This window comes from Lactuca serriola, chromosome 9 (genome assembly GCF_051521515.1).
Source record: "Lactuca serriola cultivar US96UC23 chromosome 9, Lser_US96UC23_V15, whole genome shotgun sequence".
Lineage (NCBI taxonomy): Eukaryota > Viridiplantae > Streptophyta > Magnoliopsida > Asterales > Asteraceae > Lactuca > Lactuca serriola.
This window is the reverse complement of record NC_136416.1, coordinates 67,910,709-67,928,064: the sequence shown is the minus strand read 5'-3', so window position 1 is coordinate 67,928,064 and position 17,356 is coordinate 67,910,709. Positions and strand designations below refer to the sequence as shown.

Below are 17,356 nucleotides of genomic sequence, written 5' to 3'. Positions count from 1 at the left end.
GTCGTAGAATATGTTAAGCTAAGAACATCGATAAAAAGAACGCCCAAATCTGACTTCGTATGAAGAAGTTATGATTTTTCGAAGTTTCGAGTTAGCAGTATACAGCCCAAAATTCGAATATTAGATCGAGCGGTTTTTAGCCGACACGACCTAAACAAGAATCGAAGATCTCGTTGAGAGTAGCGTAACAAGAAAAAGATGGGCGAAAACGGATGTCGGATGAAGAAGTTATGAGGATTTAACAGACCAATCCTGTCCCGGCCCGTTAATAATATAAAATTTAAAATCGAGCCAAAATTAGCCAACGGAGTCTAAACGAAAGTTGTAGAGTACGTTCCCACCTTCGCGTGGATATAAAGGACGTCGAAATCGGAGGTCGTACACGAAAGTTACGAATTTTTAAAGTTGAAGTATGAAAATGTGAAACCTGGTGCGAGACTGATGACGTGGCGCGTTGTGGGCCATCCGATGAAGGTCTCAGATCTCGCTTCGGATCATGCCACGAAGCCTCGCCCTACGCCCCGCGTACGAGATCTGGAATGCCCCACGTACCCTCGGTTCTTATCCGGTCCGAAGTGGCTAATAGCTGGAGTCGATCTGGTGCTCTTATCCGATGGTTACGCCCCGCGTAGGTCCGAGGTACGCCCAGCGTACCGAGGCCTCGCAAGGCTATAAAAAGGGGCCGAGATTTCTTCATTTTTCACACCAAAATCACTTCTCTCTCTACAATCTTTCTCTCTCTAAGTGCTATAAATTCCCCTAAGCCCTAGTTAAGCCCCTTAACACCCTAGGGAAGCCCCGAGGCTCCCGGAGTCCCGAGAAAAAGGAGTTTTTCGGTTTCGAAACGCTGCTCCTATTAAGTCCCGGTTTTCGATAAAATTCGCTGTAAGTGTGCTACGCTTACGCAATTTTTAATATAGCTTTCAAATAATTATAGGAATGTTACTAGGTCCTTAAAAAATTATTTGGGCTATTATTATGAGTTATATCGAGTATTATTAACGCTTAATAATACTCGGACTAATTAATTTGTCGCGGTTATCGTTAAACTAAACCCTAGTGGTATCGATACTAGGTTTTATCAAAGGAATATCGTTTTGAGAGTATCGAAGCGCTGTCCGAGTGCTGAGTCGCCACCTAATCAGGTGAGTGCATAGTTACTTTCAGCTTACACATAGATATGAAGTATTTTATATAAATTACGTGCTATGTGTGCATATTATCTAAATACTTGCTATCTATGCTGGATGCACATTGTTATACATGTTTTCAATGATTTAAACTGTATATGTATTTTATATCTACAAAAATGTTGGGGTAAAACATGGGTAGATGTAATAGGTGATGTGTGATAAAATGATGAGAGGCCTTGATGTTGATGTTGTTGATTCTGTCATCTAGCGGAGTATGGATGACGACCACGGACTCTTCTAGACAGTCCAGTGGAACACTAGCAGGCTCGCAACCTGTAGGTGTTTGTGAACAATGTGCTCACCGGTGTACTCCATCCCCCACATGGTTGCCTTTAGGACATTTATTGATGAGGAATCCCCTTAGCAGTAGTGTCCGTCCCAATGATGATCCTTAGGATAGGTCCCTTATGATAGGTGTTTAGGGACGTAAAGTGAGGATAACGGGAATGGGTAATCGGGTTATTGTTGATCGATGAAATTAATAAACTTATTTATTGTGGGTTGAAAACCCTATGTGCTCACCAGGCTCCCAAGCCTGACCCACTCAGTTTTATGTATTACAGGTAGTGGCGCTTGAGCATAGATATGATGTTGGACGAGGGATTACGGATATAGGCCTGTAGATATGAAATAATGTAGTAAGGCTTATATTGTACTGTTTATGCTTTTGATCTGTACGAACATGACATCCCAAGTCTTTTAATGAAATACATTTCTATGGAAATGCTTTTGATAAATCTTTATCATATTTTGTTTTGGGACAAATTCCGCAACACTTTCATTTAAAATGTATCTCTGATTTTTAAACAAAGCATAAACAAACCGGTCTTTTCTGGCCGTGATTTTGGGGATGTCACACACGGCCTCAGCCTGGGCCTCCCGAATGGTGTCCAACACCAGAGTCATCACAGACAATCTCATACAAGTGCCTTGAATCAGGGCACTTTCCGCCCTTCGGCTTAGCGCATCAGCTACAACATTGGCTTTGCCCGGGTGGTACAAGATCTCACAATCGTAATCCTTTACCATGTCCAACCATCTCCTCTGACGCATATTCAGATTGGGCTGATCCATCAAATACTTCAGGCTCTTGTGGTCCGTGAATATGGTACATCAAACCCCATATAGATAATGACACAAAATCTTGAGGGAAAACACCACTGCCCCTAATTCCAGGTCGTGGGTGGGATACCTCGTCTCATGAGGCTTCAGTTGCCTCGATGCATACGATATCACATGCCCCCTCTGAATAAGCACCGCACCCAAAACCGATATCGATGCGTCACAATACACCACAAAATCCTCCATCCTTTCCGGGAGAGCTAACACTGGGGCTTCGCATAATCTCTGGTGAAGTGTCTCAAACGAGGTCTACTGCTCCGGACCCCATGAAAAAGCAACACCCTTCCGGGTCAACCTAGTGAGTGGCACGACGATCTTGGAGAAATCCCCGATAAATCTCCGATAATATCCGGCCAATCCTAAAAAGCTCCTGATCTCGGTGGGCGATTTCAGCACCTCCCACCTCATGACTGCCTCAATCTTGGCCGGATCGACCAAAATCTCATTCTGGTTGCCGAGATGCCCCAATAACTGGACCTCCCGTAACCAGAACTCGCACTTGGAGAATTTGGAATAAAGCCTCTCCGATCTCATAACTCTGAGGATCTCCCTCAAATGCTCCTCATGCTGCTCTCTAGATATCGAATACACCAAAATATCATCAATGAACACGATCACGGACCGATCCAGCATCGGCCTGCACACCCTGTTCATGAGATCCATGAATGTTGTTGGTGCATTGGTGAGCCCAAAAGGCATCACCACGAACTCGTAATGCCCATAACGAGCTCTGAACGCCGTCTTCTGGATATCTACATCCCGAACCCTCATCTGATGATAACCCGTCCTCAAGTCTATCTTGGAGAACCAAGACGCCCCCTGCAACTGATCGAATAGATCGTCGATCCTCGGTAACGGATAACAGTTCTTGACCGTCAACTTGTTCAACTCCCGGTAATCAATACACATCCGGTGTGAACCATCCTTTTTCTTGACAAAAAGGATCGACGCTCCCCATGGCGAGCTACTCGGTCGAATAAACCCCTTCCCCAGCAGCTCCTAAAGCTACGAGGATGACTCCTGCATCTCTGGCGGCGCAAGGCGATAAGGCGCCTTGGCGATAGGCACGGCTCCCGGAACCAAATCGATACGAAACTCCACTTGCCTCTCGGGAGGCACACCCGACAATTCCTCGGGAAAAACATCTGGGAACTTACACACTATCGGAACCTCATCAATCGAACTTGGCCTCTCAGAGGCCACTCACGTGTCCATCACATAGGCTACAAACCCACTGCAGCCCTGCTGCAAACTCTGTCTCGCCCTGGCAGCTGAATAAAAAGCTGACCCACATCGGGTACCCTCGCCGTACACCGTAAGTACTCCCCCACTAGGGTCTCGTATCGTCACCAACTGACGCATACGTCCCCCATCACTCCAAATCAGCTCAACCAATCTATACCCACTATAACACATACGTCCCCCATCGCAATCGGGAACTCCACACCGAATATCTCAAGTATACATCCTCGAATCACATCCGTAGCATACACCGCTCGCTCGTCAGCTATAGAAACTTGAAGAGGTCGACTCAATGCCTCTCGTCGGATACTAAAGTGCTGACTAAATGCCAATGAAACAAATGACCGACTCGCACCCGAGTCAAATAACACCAAAGCAGGTAAAAATTCACAAGAAAAGTACCTATGCATATCATCATATAAGCACAATATCTCGACTCAAAAAAATAAATAAAGAATACATACCAACCACAACATCGGGCGCTGGGCGGACCTCCTCCGCTGTCAACTGGAAAGCTCTCCCACGAGCCTTCGATGCCTCGGCCTTCACTGGACGAACCTCAGTAACCCTAGCAGCAGGTGCAGATCCCTGTGCTGATCCCTGATGTAATTGCGGACACTCGGCCTTCCGATGGCCAGTCTGGTTGCAAACTTGCAATGGAAGCAAACCATAAATCCCTTGGGGTAATCCTTGGCGATATGCCCCTACTTGCCACATTTGTAGCAAGCACCCGATCGACAGACCCCATCATGTCCCTTACTTCCCACAACTGCGGCCCTTCTGGCCTCCAGATCTCGTATCAGCGGACTTGGCCCGCTTGGCTGTCGGCTGAGACCGTGTCGGTCGCCGATCCATCCTCTGAGACTCGGCCTCCTCCCTGGCCTGAGTCTCCAACTCAATCTCCCTCTTCCGGGCATTTTCCTGGAGCTCAGCAAATGTCCGGTAAGTCGAGTTCGACACGAACTCCTGAATGTCTCTCCTCAAAACGCCCAAATACCGACTCATACGTGCCTGCTCAGAAGACACCTGCTCAGGGCAGAACATCGCCCTCTCATGAAACTTCCTGGTAACCACAATAACAGAATCAGTACACTGCTTGAGGGTCAAGAACTCCTGAACCAACTGTTCCCTCTCCATAGGCGGAACATACTCATCTTTGAACATGGTGGTGAACCTCTCCCAGGTCACCTCTGAAATCTCTGCAACAGTGAAGTTTGCCGTCACGAACTTCCACCAGTCCTTCGCTCCCAAGTGAAGTTGGTTCAATGCGAACCGTACCCTCAGATGCTCCGGACATGAACACGTGTAGAAGCATCCCTCAATATCAACAATCCATCTCATCGCAACGATAGGATCCTCGTCCCATCAAACTCAAGTGGCTTCGTGTTGCTGAACTCCCAAAACAACAACGAGTCACCTCCCTGAGGCATGGCAGCAGCCACAGCTGCAGCAGCTGCAGCCTCAGTCACCGCTGCATAACGCTCGTCAAAGGTCTCAATCAAAGTGGTCTTGATAGACCCAAACATCTCTGAAATCTTGGCCCGGATCGCCACTGCCACCTCATCGTGGATCATCTGACGAAGCTCCTCTTCACTCACACCACTCACCTCAGGTCTGTGGCGTGTCCCAACCATGGTGTCTCTGAAATACAACATAATAATATCAGAGACTCGCTCGAGCATGCTTGCACTCGATAACTCGACCCTACCTGTTCCCTAGTACCCAAAGGATTCTTACTTAGAGTGCGCACAGCTCCGGTGTCTTCAGTAGTACGGGCCCTTATACTACCGTCTACACCGCATCAGTATTCACCCTAAGTCCTCCTCCTTGGATCCCGGATCACAAGTACTCTATATCTCACTGGCATAGGCTACCCTTCGGTAGGCCTCTCATCAGCTCCTAACTGCTACCTACTCGCTCTCAAGCATCACATAGCAACAAAATCCTTCCTAGGCTAAGGCATCACAAAATCAGGCCACTCTAGTCCTAATATGAATACCTAGCCATCTCTAGCATGCATATCATATCATAACATATCTCATAACACATAATGTATGGGTATTTTGGGAAATCACCATTCGGACGCTGGCTGATCGTACACAATGCTTCCTTCTGTCTTTCAAAATCTTTTACTCCCTTAGAAAAATTGTTTGTTTTATGAAAACTTTCTCAAATCCTCAGTTTGAGTTTAGATTCATCCAAAGATGCACCCGAATCCCTCAAACCAAGGCTCTGATACCAACTTGTAACGACATAAATTTTCGAAACAATTTTTCACATTTTAAAAACATACTTTCATTCATAATAGTTATAAAAATGTCATTGTATCACATAACAACCCTTAACATTACATCCCAAGATCATAACATGTAAAATTCCTCGTGTGTGTACTGATCATGCTGACGCCTTCCCACGGTCGTCATTAGTACCTGAAACACATCACACAACACTGTAAGCATAAATGCTTAGCGAGTTCCCCAAAATACCACATACACACATACGCCTTTCTAGGCCATAACTCAGCAGGATCTTCCGATCCATATGTCTCAGGGGACTTCTGTCTCGAATCCTGGTAGACCTTCCGGTCATACACGTATCGACCTTCCGGTCCGTAACCTCTTGACCTTCCGGTCCATAACCTCTCGACCTTCCGGTCCATAACATACATAACATTCATAACACATACATATCACATAACAACACACAGCTCATACATCTCATAGCATATCAGACCTTCCGGTCACACACATGTACCCTTCCAGGTACAGTATAGTGAGAAGACTCACCTCAATGAAGTCGGATAAACTCTCGTGCTCGACGTCCCGACTTAGCCTCCTCCTATTATTCAAATAACATCCTGATCAGAATTCTCTCTTGATCTTATCTCTACAACTGGGTAGAAGGCCATTCTACCCTACCCTGAACTCTCCTGGATAAGTCTTGTGACAACCCGTAATTTATTCCGTCACTGTAACCCGTTTCCGTTAATAAAACCGTTTGTATTTCCTATTTTTCCGTTAACTTTTGGGTTAGGTTAATTAAATTTAGACCTTTATTATAATCTCATGAGTGTCCAAACCCATTAGAAACAAATGAAAACACCCCAAATTATTATTTGGAAAATTTTTAGTTTCGACCACATCGGGTTACGACAACTAAATCGGGTGCGACCATAAGCGTCGTTTAACGTCGGTATCGGGTAGATTTCCACCGAGCCTCAAACTCAAAACCTATATAAGGGTGAGTGGACTTCATTTGAAGATTTTCCACTCTCTCACTACTCTCTCTCTACAATCCAAACTTTGATCCAAAATCACCCCTTTCAAGCTCCAATTTGGTAAGTGATCAATCCTAGCTTATAGTTTAGCATGTTTAGCTTTCAAATTCAGGTTTAAATCATGAAATAGGACCAAGAACTTGTGTTTACGGCCCAAGAACAGCCCCAAGCCGCAAACACACATAAATGGGGTTTTGGAGCCCCAAAACCCTTCCAAACCACTTCTAATGCTTAGATATGACTTAGGGGCTTACAAGATTGGACTTAGAACACCACAACCTTAACATTTGAGGGTTAAACATGAGTTTACGGCCCAAGAACATGCTTGGACTGTAAACACCCTTTCTTAGGCCGCAAACACCTTTTAAGGTGTTAAGATGCCCCTTAAACACCTCCTAAGCCTTGGAATAATGTCTAGAACCATCCACCTTTGTGTTAGGGACCTTAAACATGAAAGAAACCATCCCCTTAGGAGATTACGGCCGTAAACCCCCCAAGTAATGGTTCCTGGGCAGTAAACTCTTATAAGGTGGTCAAATGGTGCCCTAACTTCCTTCCATGGCTTGTACTTTGGACTAGAACCACTTATGCTTAAACTAGGACCATCAAAACACACAAGGAAGGTGCATGTGTGAGTTTACAGTCGTAAACTCCTAGTTTACTGCCGTAAACTCCTTAAAGTGGTCCCTTTGATGGTTAAACCCCTTCCAATGCCCTAGAACTAAACCTAACATCATCCCTCAAGTGTTATAAGGCCATTAAGCACCTAAGAACACCCCACCCCATGAGTTTACGGCCGTAAACTCATTGGGATATGGTCATTGGGCCAAAAACTCCCTTAGGAGTTTACTCTTGAAGAGCAAACTCCATGTCTAGGCCTTACACATCCATAGATGCCACCCGGGTCACTCCTAACACTTGAAATAAAGTGTTTTCGCGTCACGGAGTGTACTATCTTAATTAATTAGTGGTTCAAAGTCTAATTAGATACAATTGTGTATCTCTTCATATTACATAGGAACCTCGCGTGTAATCAAACCCCAAACTGACACATAGCATCCTAGCCGACACATTTCTCGTCTGGTGAGTTCATACCCCTACACCTTTTTCCGTGTTTTCAATGATTTCAGAGGGGGAATACAAGCAAAAGTACAAGAAAATCTTGTACTCAAACTTATTATTTCATTTGAAATGTTTCATATTTCGTATGCTTTTAACACTGGAATCCGTATTAACCAACTGTTTAACTTGCAGAGTTAGTTTTCAAACTGTTTGTGAAACCCGTTATAAAATGTTATATATTATATTTCACAAATGATTTTCCACAACTTTTCTGTTAAAAGCATTAGCTTAGAACTTTCGATACGTCCTCGGTAACACTCCATAGAGATACGCGAGTGGAGGATCGCCTTTATAGCTAGGATTTAGATAACAGAGATTTACTTGTTAGTAATAATGAACCTAGTAATTGGTTTATTTCCTATTTATTAGTTTTATATACGTGTTAAAACTAATGCACTTTACAAGGACAACTAGGCTTTCAGAAGACTTCTCATAACGCCACAAGTATGGTAGATACTTGTACACTTCATTTCGGATCGATAACCAACCACCAACTTTTAGGAAAATAAGGGTTTTTCCTGGGATAACTTGACTGTTCTTAACCAAACTGTGTAACATTGGATAACTAGACTTTTCTTATAAGAAAATATGGGATTTTCTTGGATAACAACTGTTTCAGAAAACTAAAAGAAACTTGTTCATTTTCAGAAAACAAACCGCTTATGAACTTGTGACATCCCCAATTTCACGGCCAGAAAAGACCGATTTCATTTATGCTTTTTAAAATAAAATCAGAGTATTTCATTAAAAGTGTTGCGGAATTTGTTCCCAAAGTCAAACATGATAAAAATTTATCAAAACCTTGCTTTAAGAAATATATATTTTTATTTCATAACAAAACCTCGGGATGTCATGTTCTGATACAGATCAAAAGCATAAACAAGACATTATAAGCCTTACAACAGTTATTTATAACTAATGGCCTATAATCCAAAATCACTCATCATCATCATCCGACTATGCTCGGGGTCCACTACCTGTAATCATAAAAAGCTGAGTGGGTCAGGCTTGGAAGCCTGGTGAGCATATAGGGTTTTCAACCCACAATACATAAATTTATTATGTTTAAACATCAATCAGTCAACCAAATTACCCCAATTACCCATTCCCGTTATCCTTACGTTACGTCCCTAAAACAACTATCACAAGGAACCTAGCCTAAGGATTTTCATTAGGGGTGACAACATTGCTTTCTCAGCAATTTATCTCAAATAAAACAAACACCGAGGTGACAACATTGTTTTCCTTCAACAATTTATGTCAAATAGGCACGAAGTCACATTGTCGCCAAGATTTATCTAATCGGCACGACGTCACATCGTCACCAAGATTTACTCAACAGGAACTAACAACATCGATCCCCACATACTAACTTTATACAGTGATCTTACTAGATCTAACCTAAAGAATCGATATGAACAACTAACTAACTAAACTGCTTCAGAAATCCTCTAGCAGTAAACAAGGATCGATAAAGATATTGAATGAATGGACTAAGTTTAACTACGAACCTTTGTTCGTAAAAGAAAGAACCACAAGACAATTAAGTCAGGGTGTAGTTATCAATGCCTAGGCTGTGGTCTGAATATCGTGAGGTATATAACCCCCAGACGCACCCTATCCAGCATCGAACTTTGCCTAGGCTGTGGTCTGAATATCGTGAGGTATATAACCCCCAGACGCACCCTATCCGGCAATGGAAACACTAACTAATGCCTAGGTTGTGGTCTGAATATCGTGAGGTATATAACCCCCAGACTCACCCCTATCCGGCATCGGAAATGAAAACACTAACTAATGCCTAGGCTGTGGTCTGAACCCCCAGACTCACCCCTATCCGGCATCGAAAAGGAAAACACTGACTCATGAAGCTCGTCCGATCACTTCACAAAAGAAACGAAGACTCCAAATCTCTTCAAAATAAAAGCATAGGGAAAATACTAATAAAGTACTCCCGTACCCCGACACGTAATAGTGTCAAAAAGAAGAATTTACGGATGAACACATAGTTCAAAAACTCCTAAGGAACATATAGTTCAAGAACACTTTATGAACATATAGTTCAAACATATGTACCGATTACGAGTCTACTAACGTTCCACTGGACTATCTAAAATAGTCTGTGGCCGTTGTCTATACTCTGTTAGATGACTAGATCATCTTAAACATCGATACCTCTCATCACTTTATTTTATCACACACCAACTAACTACCCATGTTCTACCCAACATATTTGTAGATAAAAATATATATACAGTTTAAAACTTGTATAGAATATCAACACAACAGTCACCTCAAATAAACAATTAACATATTTACACGTAACACGTATTTTAAGGTAAATACTTCATATCTATGTGTAAATTGAAAGTGAATATACACTCACTTGATTTGATGATAATCGGGCAGCAATTCGTTTCCTAAAACGATCGTTTTTAATAAAACCGGGAGTTTTATTAAGAAACTGGGCTCTGCGAAAGGTCGGGCTTCGAAACCGAAAAGATAAATTTTCCGGGCTTCTCGGGCACTTCGTGGAGTATTCCGGGCTTTACAATCGATACCGGGGCTTTGCGGGATGTTAAGGTGAAGAAAATATGAAGAAAGGGGTGAAAAATGGCAAATTTCCAAAGTTACCCGAGAAGGCTCGCAGCCTTCTATTTATAGGGAAGACCTTCTGATCGGACGGTCAGGAGTCTTCTGATCCGACGGCTGAGAAGGCTCGCAGAGGGGGAGGCTCGCATGAGGGCTGCGCGTGTGAAGGAGCTGCTGGCGGCCTGTGATTGGACCGAAGTTCGGATCCGATGAGGGAAGCACGTGGCTTCTGCGAGGGCTCGGACACGAGGGAGAAGGCACGCGTCGGATCTTCACTGGACCACTTCGGATAGGGCCATGTGCTCGGATGACTCAGCAGCTTCGTGACTCAGCAGCTTCGGTGACTCAGCAGGACACGTGTCACATGCGAGGCGAGGGTGACGTGGCAAAGTGTGACTATGCGAAATTTCTCGGTTTTCGCGCCAAAACTTCTAAAATCCATAACTTTCGCATACGAGCTCCGTTTTTGACGTTCTTTATATGCACGCGTAGCTAAAATTACGATCTACAACTTCTGTTTAGACTTCGTCGGCTAATTTTGACTTTAAATTTTATATTATTATTTTTAACAGACCGGGACAGGAAATCCGTTAAAAATTCATAACTTCTTCATCCGACGTCCGTTTTCGTCAGACTTTTTACCGTTGTGCTCCTAATGACGAGACCTTCAATTCTCGTTTAGGTTGTGTCGGCTAAAAATCGCTCGATCTAAAATTCGAGTTTTTAGCTGTCTACTGTTACGCTGAAACTTTGAAAAATCATAACTTCCTCATACGAAGTCAGATTTGGGCGTTCTTTTTATCGAACTTCTCGGTTTAATGAATACTACGACTTTCGTTTAGATTACTAAGGCTAAAAAGTAGTTTATCAAAAACTCACTTTTTACGACATTCAGCACCGTGCCGGTTTTGTTGCGAAACTTCGACAGGTCATAACTTCTTCGTTATAACTCGGATTTTGGTATTCTTTATATCCCCGAAATCCTTGTTTCGACCACTACAACTTTATGTAAAGATATCGGGCTTATCTCACACTTTAATTTTGACGCTTATTTTTATTTTTAATTAATTAAACCCTAATAATTAAGCATAAAACACATAATTCACATAAAATTCACATAATTCCTTTTCATTTCTTCTAAATGAGTTACAAAGGTTAACCTAGACCATTATGTCAATATTAATGCCTAGCCTAGAAACACGGGCGTTACAGAACTCACCAACTGTATGCTGATATTTTCAAAAATTGCTTGTATTCTCAGGTCAACATTAGACAGGTACCCCGCGACCTTTTGGAGAAGATGGAGCGTATAGAAGTCTCGTCTTTACTTTTGTTCATTTTGGATGTATATATCTATAATCATGTATAACCTTACTTTCAAACAAATGTAAATACTTCTATGTAATGTAATGGTTGTGTTTACTATGCTTACTATGTACATTGGTTGTGATACTTTACATGACGTCCTCCTCCCCGGAACATTTCCGCCATCGGTTTCGGGGTGTGACAAGTCTTGACCAAAACCCTAAAATCAACGAAAGTCAATGGTCAAACTTTGACCCGACTCGTCGAGTGCACATGGGCGACTCGGCAAGTCCATGCGGGTTCTCTGAATCTTTTCAGCCTCTCTTGACTCGTCGAGTCATCCTTCCACTAGATGGGTTACATCTGACACGAATTGCGGGGCAACCCCGACTCGACTCGTCGAGTCCACTTATGGACTCGGCGAGTTGCCGCCATGATCAAACTCAAATGACCTTCTGAGGTCAGATCTGTTCCTCTAATCCATAGATCTAACCTCCCCAAGCTCAATAAACACATAAAGGTTCGAACTTGATACTCATGCAATGTCCAAATGACACTACATGATGATTTAGTCCCAAATACAACACTGTAAGTCCATTTCTTCCATAACCCAACATAAAGCAAGATGGATAACATCCTATGGACCACTATGGTTCCAGATCTGAAGTCTAAACATGATAAAGGACCTTATTCTCAACAAATCAACCCAATAAAGGGTATAGGAAACCCTAGATTCATGGATTCTTTAACAAAACAAAAAGATGGTCGATATACTACCTCAAAGATGATGCCCTCTGCTTGAAATCCACAAATATGCACCCTCCTTGGCCTCCTCTAAGCTGGAATCAACTTCTTCTTGTAAAACAAACCCACAAAGGTCCAATAATGGCTTCTTCTCTCTCACAAACGCTCAGGCACTATTAGGGTTTCTCTCAAGGCTCTGGTAGCCGCAAATGGTGGCTATAAGGGTCCTTAAATAGGTCCCAAATCCGAGAATTTAGGGTTTCATTAAACAGCGTGGACTCGCTGAGTCCTTCATTAAATCAGACCAAAAATGTGTGATCCCACTCGGCGAGTCAGAGCGCCTACTCGCCGAGTTCCCCTCATAAATTCAATATAAATACTTAACATAGGATACCTGGGAATCCGGATGTTACAGGTACCTCGTACCATACACCTTTTACCACACAAAAATTCAAAAGTTGATGACTTCACCAACCCTATGAATACCAAACATCAACAAATGTTAAAGGAAAACATATATTCATTCTTTAAACTAGTGAATAGTCCATTTCTTCGTCTCTCGAATATTAACCTAAGTGTGAGAGCGTGATCTCGAGCCCACAGGTTGCGATATGCACTTATGTTTTCTCGGGTGATTCAGGTTCTAGAAAAGAAAATCATTCCACCAACTCAAACACTCATTTTAAGTCCACTATTTTACAAATAATTTGGCATTTGACCATCATGTAATGTATATTACTAAGACATTCTTATAACATATACCCTAGTGTTGCCATAATGACAAACTTGGACCCTACACTTATGCGATGTTAACATGTGATGGACATGTTTGACATAAATGATTACATGAGGGTTGAATTGTCTTCTCTCTTAGGTCATCTCCAATGGTAGTTTAATGGAGAGGTGAATGGGGAGTTTAATCCCATTAAACTCAAAATCTTCATTGTGGGTTAATTAAATGACACTAAATAGAATAGAAAGTTCAGTCCCCATTAAATGGACTTTAATGGAATGTAGAGTTTAATAAGTAAAATTATATAATAGAGTTTAAAATTATATAATGAGTGAAATGCACATGTGATAATCCATTAAACTCAATGTATTGAACATGAACTTATACACAAACATTATTGGCAATTATAAGAAAACTCCCTTGGGTGCTTCTTCCTTCTCATGAACACCCACATCGATTCTCATAATCAATTGCCTAATATTTATATCATAATTTCGTGTACCTTAGATAATCATTCATCATGGCAGCATCTCTAACCCATTCAAAGCTCGAATCCCCTTATTTATCATATTCATCACTGTTATTGTGAAGCTGTATTAAATCGAACGAGAATCAATATAAATAGCTTAAGTTTTTTTAATAATATAAGTTCAAACGAATTTACACATAAAAACATATATGACGACAAACTTTGGCAAGAAATTAAACACTACATGCTCTCAACATTTCATGGTCCAAAAGTTGACTTCAAGCCAACAACCGTAAACGTGCTCTCAAGTCTCAATATTACATGCGTAATTAAGTCAAAACGTTGACTTCCATGCAACCCTCAAACCACATAAATTCCACCAATTCGTTTCCAGAAACTTCAACAAATTCAAAATGGATCAACGTCCTCGATCCAGCAGCCGTCTCCACCACCCATCACCCGCCGGAAAACAACCATTGCCCCGTCTGATACGTTGCAAAAGCGAAAATCCAGCCATATCTCCGCCTCCCACCACCACATTATCCAACAGATCAAACACAGTCTCCAAATCGCGCTCAACATCCACTTCAAAAACGAGAAATTATAAGGAGATGGAAGTAAACAGTTTCATGATTAACCTCCCGAAGCCGATGAAGATCAATACCGGAGTCACTAATCCGGCGGTTAAAAAAAAGAAGTCTTCAGACGCCGATAGCAATGGAGGAGACGGAACGTTTACCCGGTTTCTGCCACGAAAAAAACCCACGTCTCCTTCCGCATGGGCTTTATCTCCGGGGAGGGCTCAGCCTATTTTGACCGCGGTGGTGCCGCCAAAGACGCCAAGTACAGGTGGCAGGAGCAGCGGTGAGGGTGGCGGCGGCGGCGGTGGTGGTGGTAGAATCAGCGGAGTTTTAAAGTACTTTAAGCAAAAGAAAGTTGCGTCATCGGAAGAAGCAGATCGGCATTGTTCAAAACTGATGAACAATCGGTTATTGCAATGGCGGTTTGCAAATGCTCGAGCTCAGGCTGCCATGTCCACCGTGAAAAGCGTGGCAGAGGTATTTAATTTCATGAACAAGAAAGATCAAAGATACATGATCAAGTATGAATTTAGTGATCTTATGTTTGTAGTTGTATTTTTATGCAGAAGAAAACGTTCAATGCATGGCTCAAGATACTTGCGATAAGAAATTCGAACATGGTAAAGCGGATGGAAGTAAAAAAACTCGAAAGAGACATCAGATTGTATCATATTATGAACTCACAGTTATTCTTGTTAGAGAAATGGCCGAAATTGGAGGCTAAAAACTCTGAAGCTGTAGGTCGAATGGTTAGAAAATTGTCTGTAGCATCTGTCAATATCCCATTGGTTGATGATTCTAAGGTACATACTTAATTTCATTTCAATTATATTTCTCCTTAAGTTTTTAAAATATTATTTAAACATTTTTATCATGTTGTATTCATAGGGAGAGATTTTAATGGTTCGTGACGCGTTGGACAACGCCACAAGACTCTTGGAAGATATAGAATCAACAATCCCAAAATTAAATTGTCAGGTAAAAAAACAGAAAATAAAATTTCTACATATTTATTTTTTTATTTCATCATACTACCTATTTAATTATTGATATGTGTAATACACCTTTCCTTTTTCTGTCATCTCATCTTTTTATTTTGATATTTGTCGTGATCCAATATTAGAAGAAGGATAAGTAAGAAGATTTAGTAAGAGAATATTGAAACATTTAAAAAAAAACGAGTTGAAATACAATTGTATTGTTATAATTTTTACTAACATGTCACATGGTTTTTTAATATATAGGTGGAGAATTCATGTTATTTGTTGACCGAACTTTCAATTATCGCAAAAGAAGAAAAAGAGTCTTTGGCAGAGCTACAAAGATGGATGGGTGTCGTCATGACGCTTAAGGTGAACTATTTTCGTTTTTTTTTTTTATACTTAAATTGTGCGTATGTTTGCACATAATGAAAATAATTTAAGAAATACTTTTGTTTACTAAATGTTTTTTTATTTGAAGATACAGGAAAAAGAAAGAAGTTTGCGAGCTCATTTAATCCAAGTGAAGTGAAGATTCTAGTACATTTAGTGAAGTAGCTAGCAATCAAGTTGAATGATATTTTGATGAGTTGATCTTGAGTATAAACCTTACACTATCGAATCAAGAGTTACTTGAATTTTATCGACTAATGTCAATTTCGATTTTTGATCTTTATGTGGACTTCTCACCAAAGCAATAATGTCTAGATAAATAATGTCTAAAAATATTTTAAAAATAAAACATATATGTGGAAGGAAAACTTAGGGGGTGTTTGGATTAGCTTTTTAGCTTATTGCTTATAGCTTATTTGTGGTGGGAATAAGCAATAAACAATAAGCATGGGGAGGGATGCTTATTAAAATTAACTTATTTAGCTTAATAAGTTGAATTTTATCCAAAAACTTAAATTAGCTTATTGTAGGAATAAGCAATAAGCACCTCTTTTTTTCCTATCCAAACACCCTCTTAAATAAAAACAAATGCATAAAAAGTTAAATCCTAACAAAGAAGGACTAAGGGGTATATCTCAAGGTTTTCAAGATCGGGATCTTGATAATATTATAAGATCCTAAGGTCCTACAAGCCAAAAAGCAACATGAATACCAATAGGAACCTGTTGTAGCAAAATCGGAGATACGAGTTTAGAATAATCCTAAATCACTTTTTTTTAAATGATCTTTAATGTTTAAAAGTGTAAATTCTAAATTATTACCAAACACTAGAAAAAATGAGCTTACATATTAGTTCAATGATTCAATGTATAATCTTAAAATTTTTCTCTTTTCTATTCAAAATCGAACCTCAAAATTTGTCCCTTGAGCTCGAAACTGAACATGTCATATGGCATGAAGCCACATACAAAACCACAACTTGGTGCGTTGTTATTTGTTTAGTTAATGATTTTAATAACCTCCTAATGGTTAATGAACTATATAGTTCATTAATTAGGCTCAATTTAATAACCTCCTAATGGTTCCATTAAGAGACAGCCTCCAAATAGTTCAATCATTAAGAGCATTTGATTTGTCAAATTTAAGCCTCTAGTTCGAAACCATATTAACCATTTAACTAAAAATGAGTCAGAACCATCTAGTTATGCAAGAGTTCTCTTCATAGCCACAAAACCAATTTCTTTCTTTCTTTTCTATTTTCTTTCATGTGCCTTTACACCTCCAAACACTCATTCATGCCACCATCCTTCCCCAACCACCCTGCCCCCGTCGTCTTCCTCCTTCCTCGAAGCCACCACTACCACAACCGTCTTCCTCAAAACAATGATGTTGCTTAAATCGTTTACCATCGTTGACTTTCTTTTAAACACTTTGCTGAAATCTGTTCCAGAAAACAATTCTACAATCTACGACTCAATTCATCGATTGTACCATAAAATCATATTGGTTCTAGGGTTTTGTGTCTGTCTTCTTCCCATCCCGATAATTAATTGTCCTTATATGATTTATCTCGTTTAATCTGGATGTTTCCTATATTGTATTC

At 41.0% G+C, this 17,356-nt stretch overlaps 1 protein-coding gene across 2 annotated transcripts; it reads left to right on the top strand.

Annotated features, from left to right (window-relative positions):
- The first annotated feature begins 14,203 nt into the window (after nt 1-14,203).
- QWRF7 (QWRF motif protein (DUF566)) lies at nt 14,204-16,011 on the top strand. 2 transcript variants are annotated; one of them, XM_079020405.1, is made up of 5 exons: nt 14,204-14,857; nt 14,947-15,183; nt 15,269-15,358; nt 15,625-15,732; nt 15,848-16,011. In XM_079020405.1, the coding sequence occupies exons 1-5, from the start codon at nt 14,213-14,215 to the stop codon at nt 15,890-15,892; spliced, it is 1,125 nt and encodes a 374-aa protein (XP_078876531.1). In that variant the 5' UTR covers nt 14,204-14,212; the 3' UTR covers nt 15,893-16,011. The 2 variants fall into 2 exon arrangements, with proteins under 2 accessions (XP_078876531.1, XP_078876530.1); XM_079020404.1 differs by having other exon boundaries at nt 15,842-16,011.
- The last annotated feature ends 1,345 nt before the right edge of the window (nt 16,012-17,356 follow it).

What these genes read in the sequence shown, in the direction of transcription:
- QWRF7 (XM_079020404.1), top strand. Translation starts at nt 14,213, where the DNA reads ATGGATCAACGTCCTCGATCCAGCAGCCGTCTCCACCACCCATCACCC. An exon ending in CATTGGTTGATGATTCTAAG is followed by an intron (nt 15,184 to 15,268) that starts GTACATACTTAA and finishes TTGTATTCATAG; the next exon opens with GGAGAGATTTTAATGGTTCG. An exon ending in GTGTCGTCATGACGCTTAAG is followed by an intron (nt 15,733 to 15,841) that starts GTGAACTATTTT and finishes TTTTATTTGAAG; the next exon opens with ATACAGGAAAAAGAAAGAAG.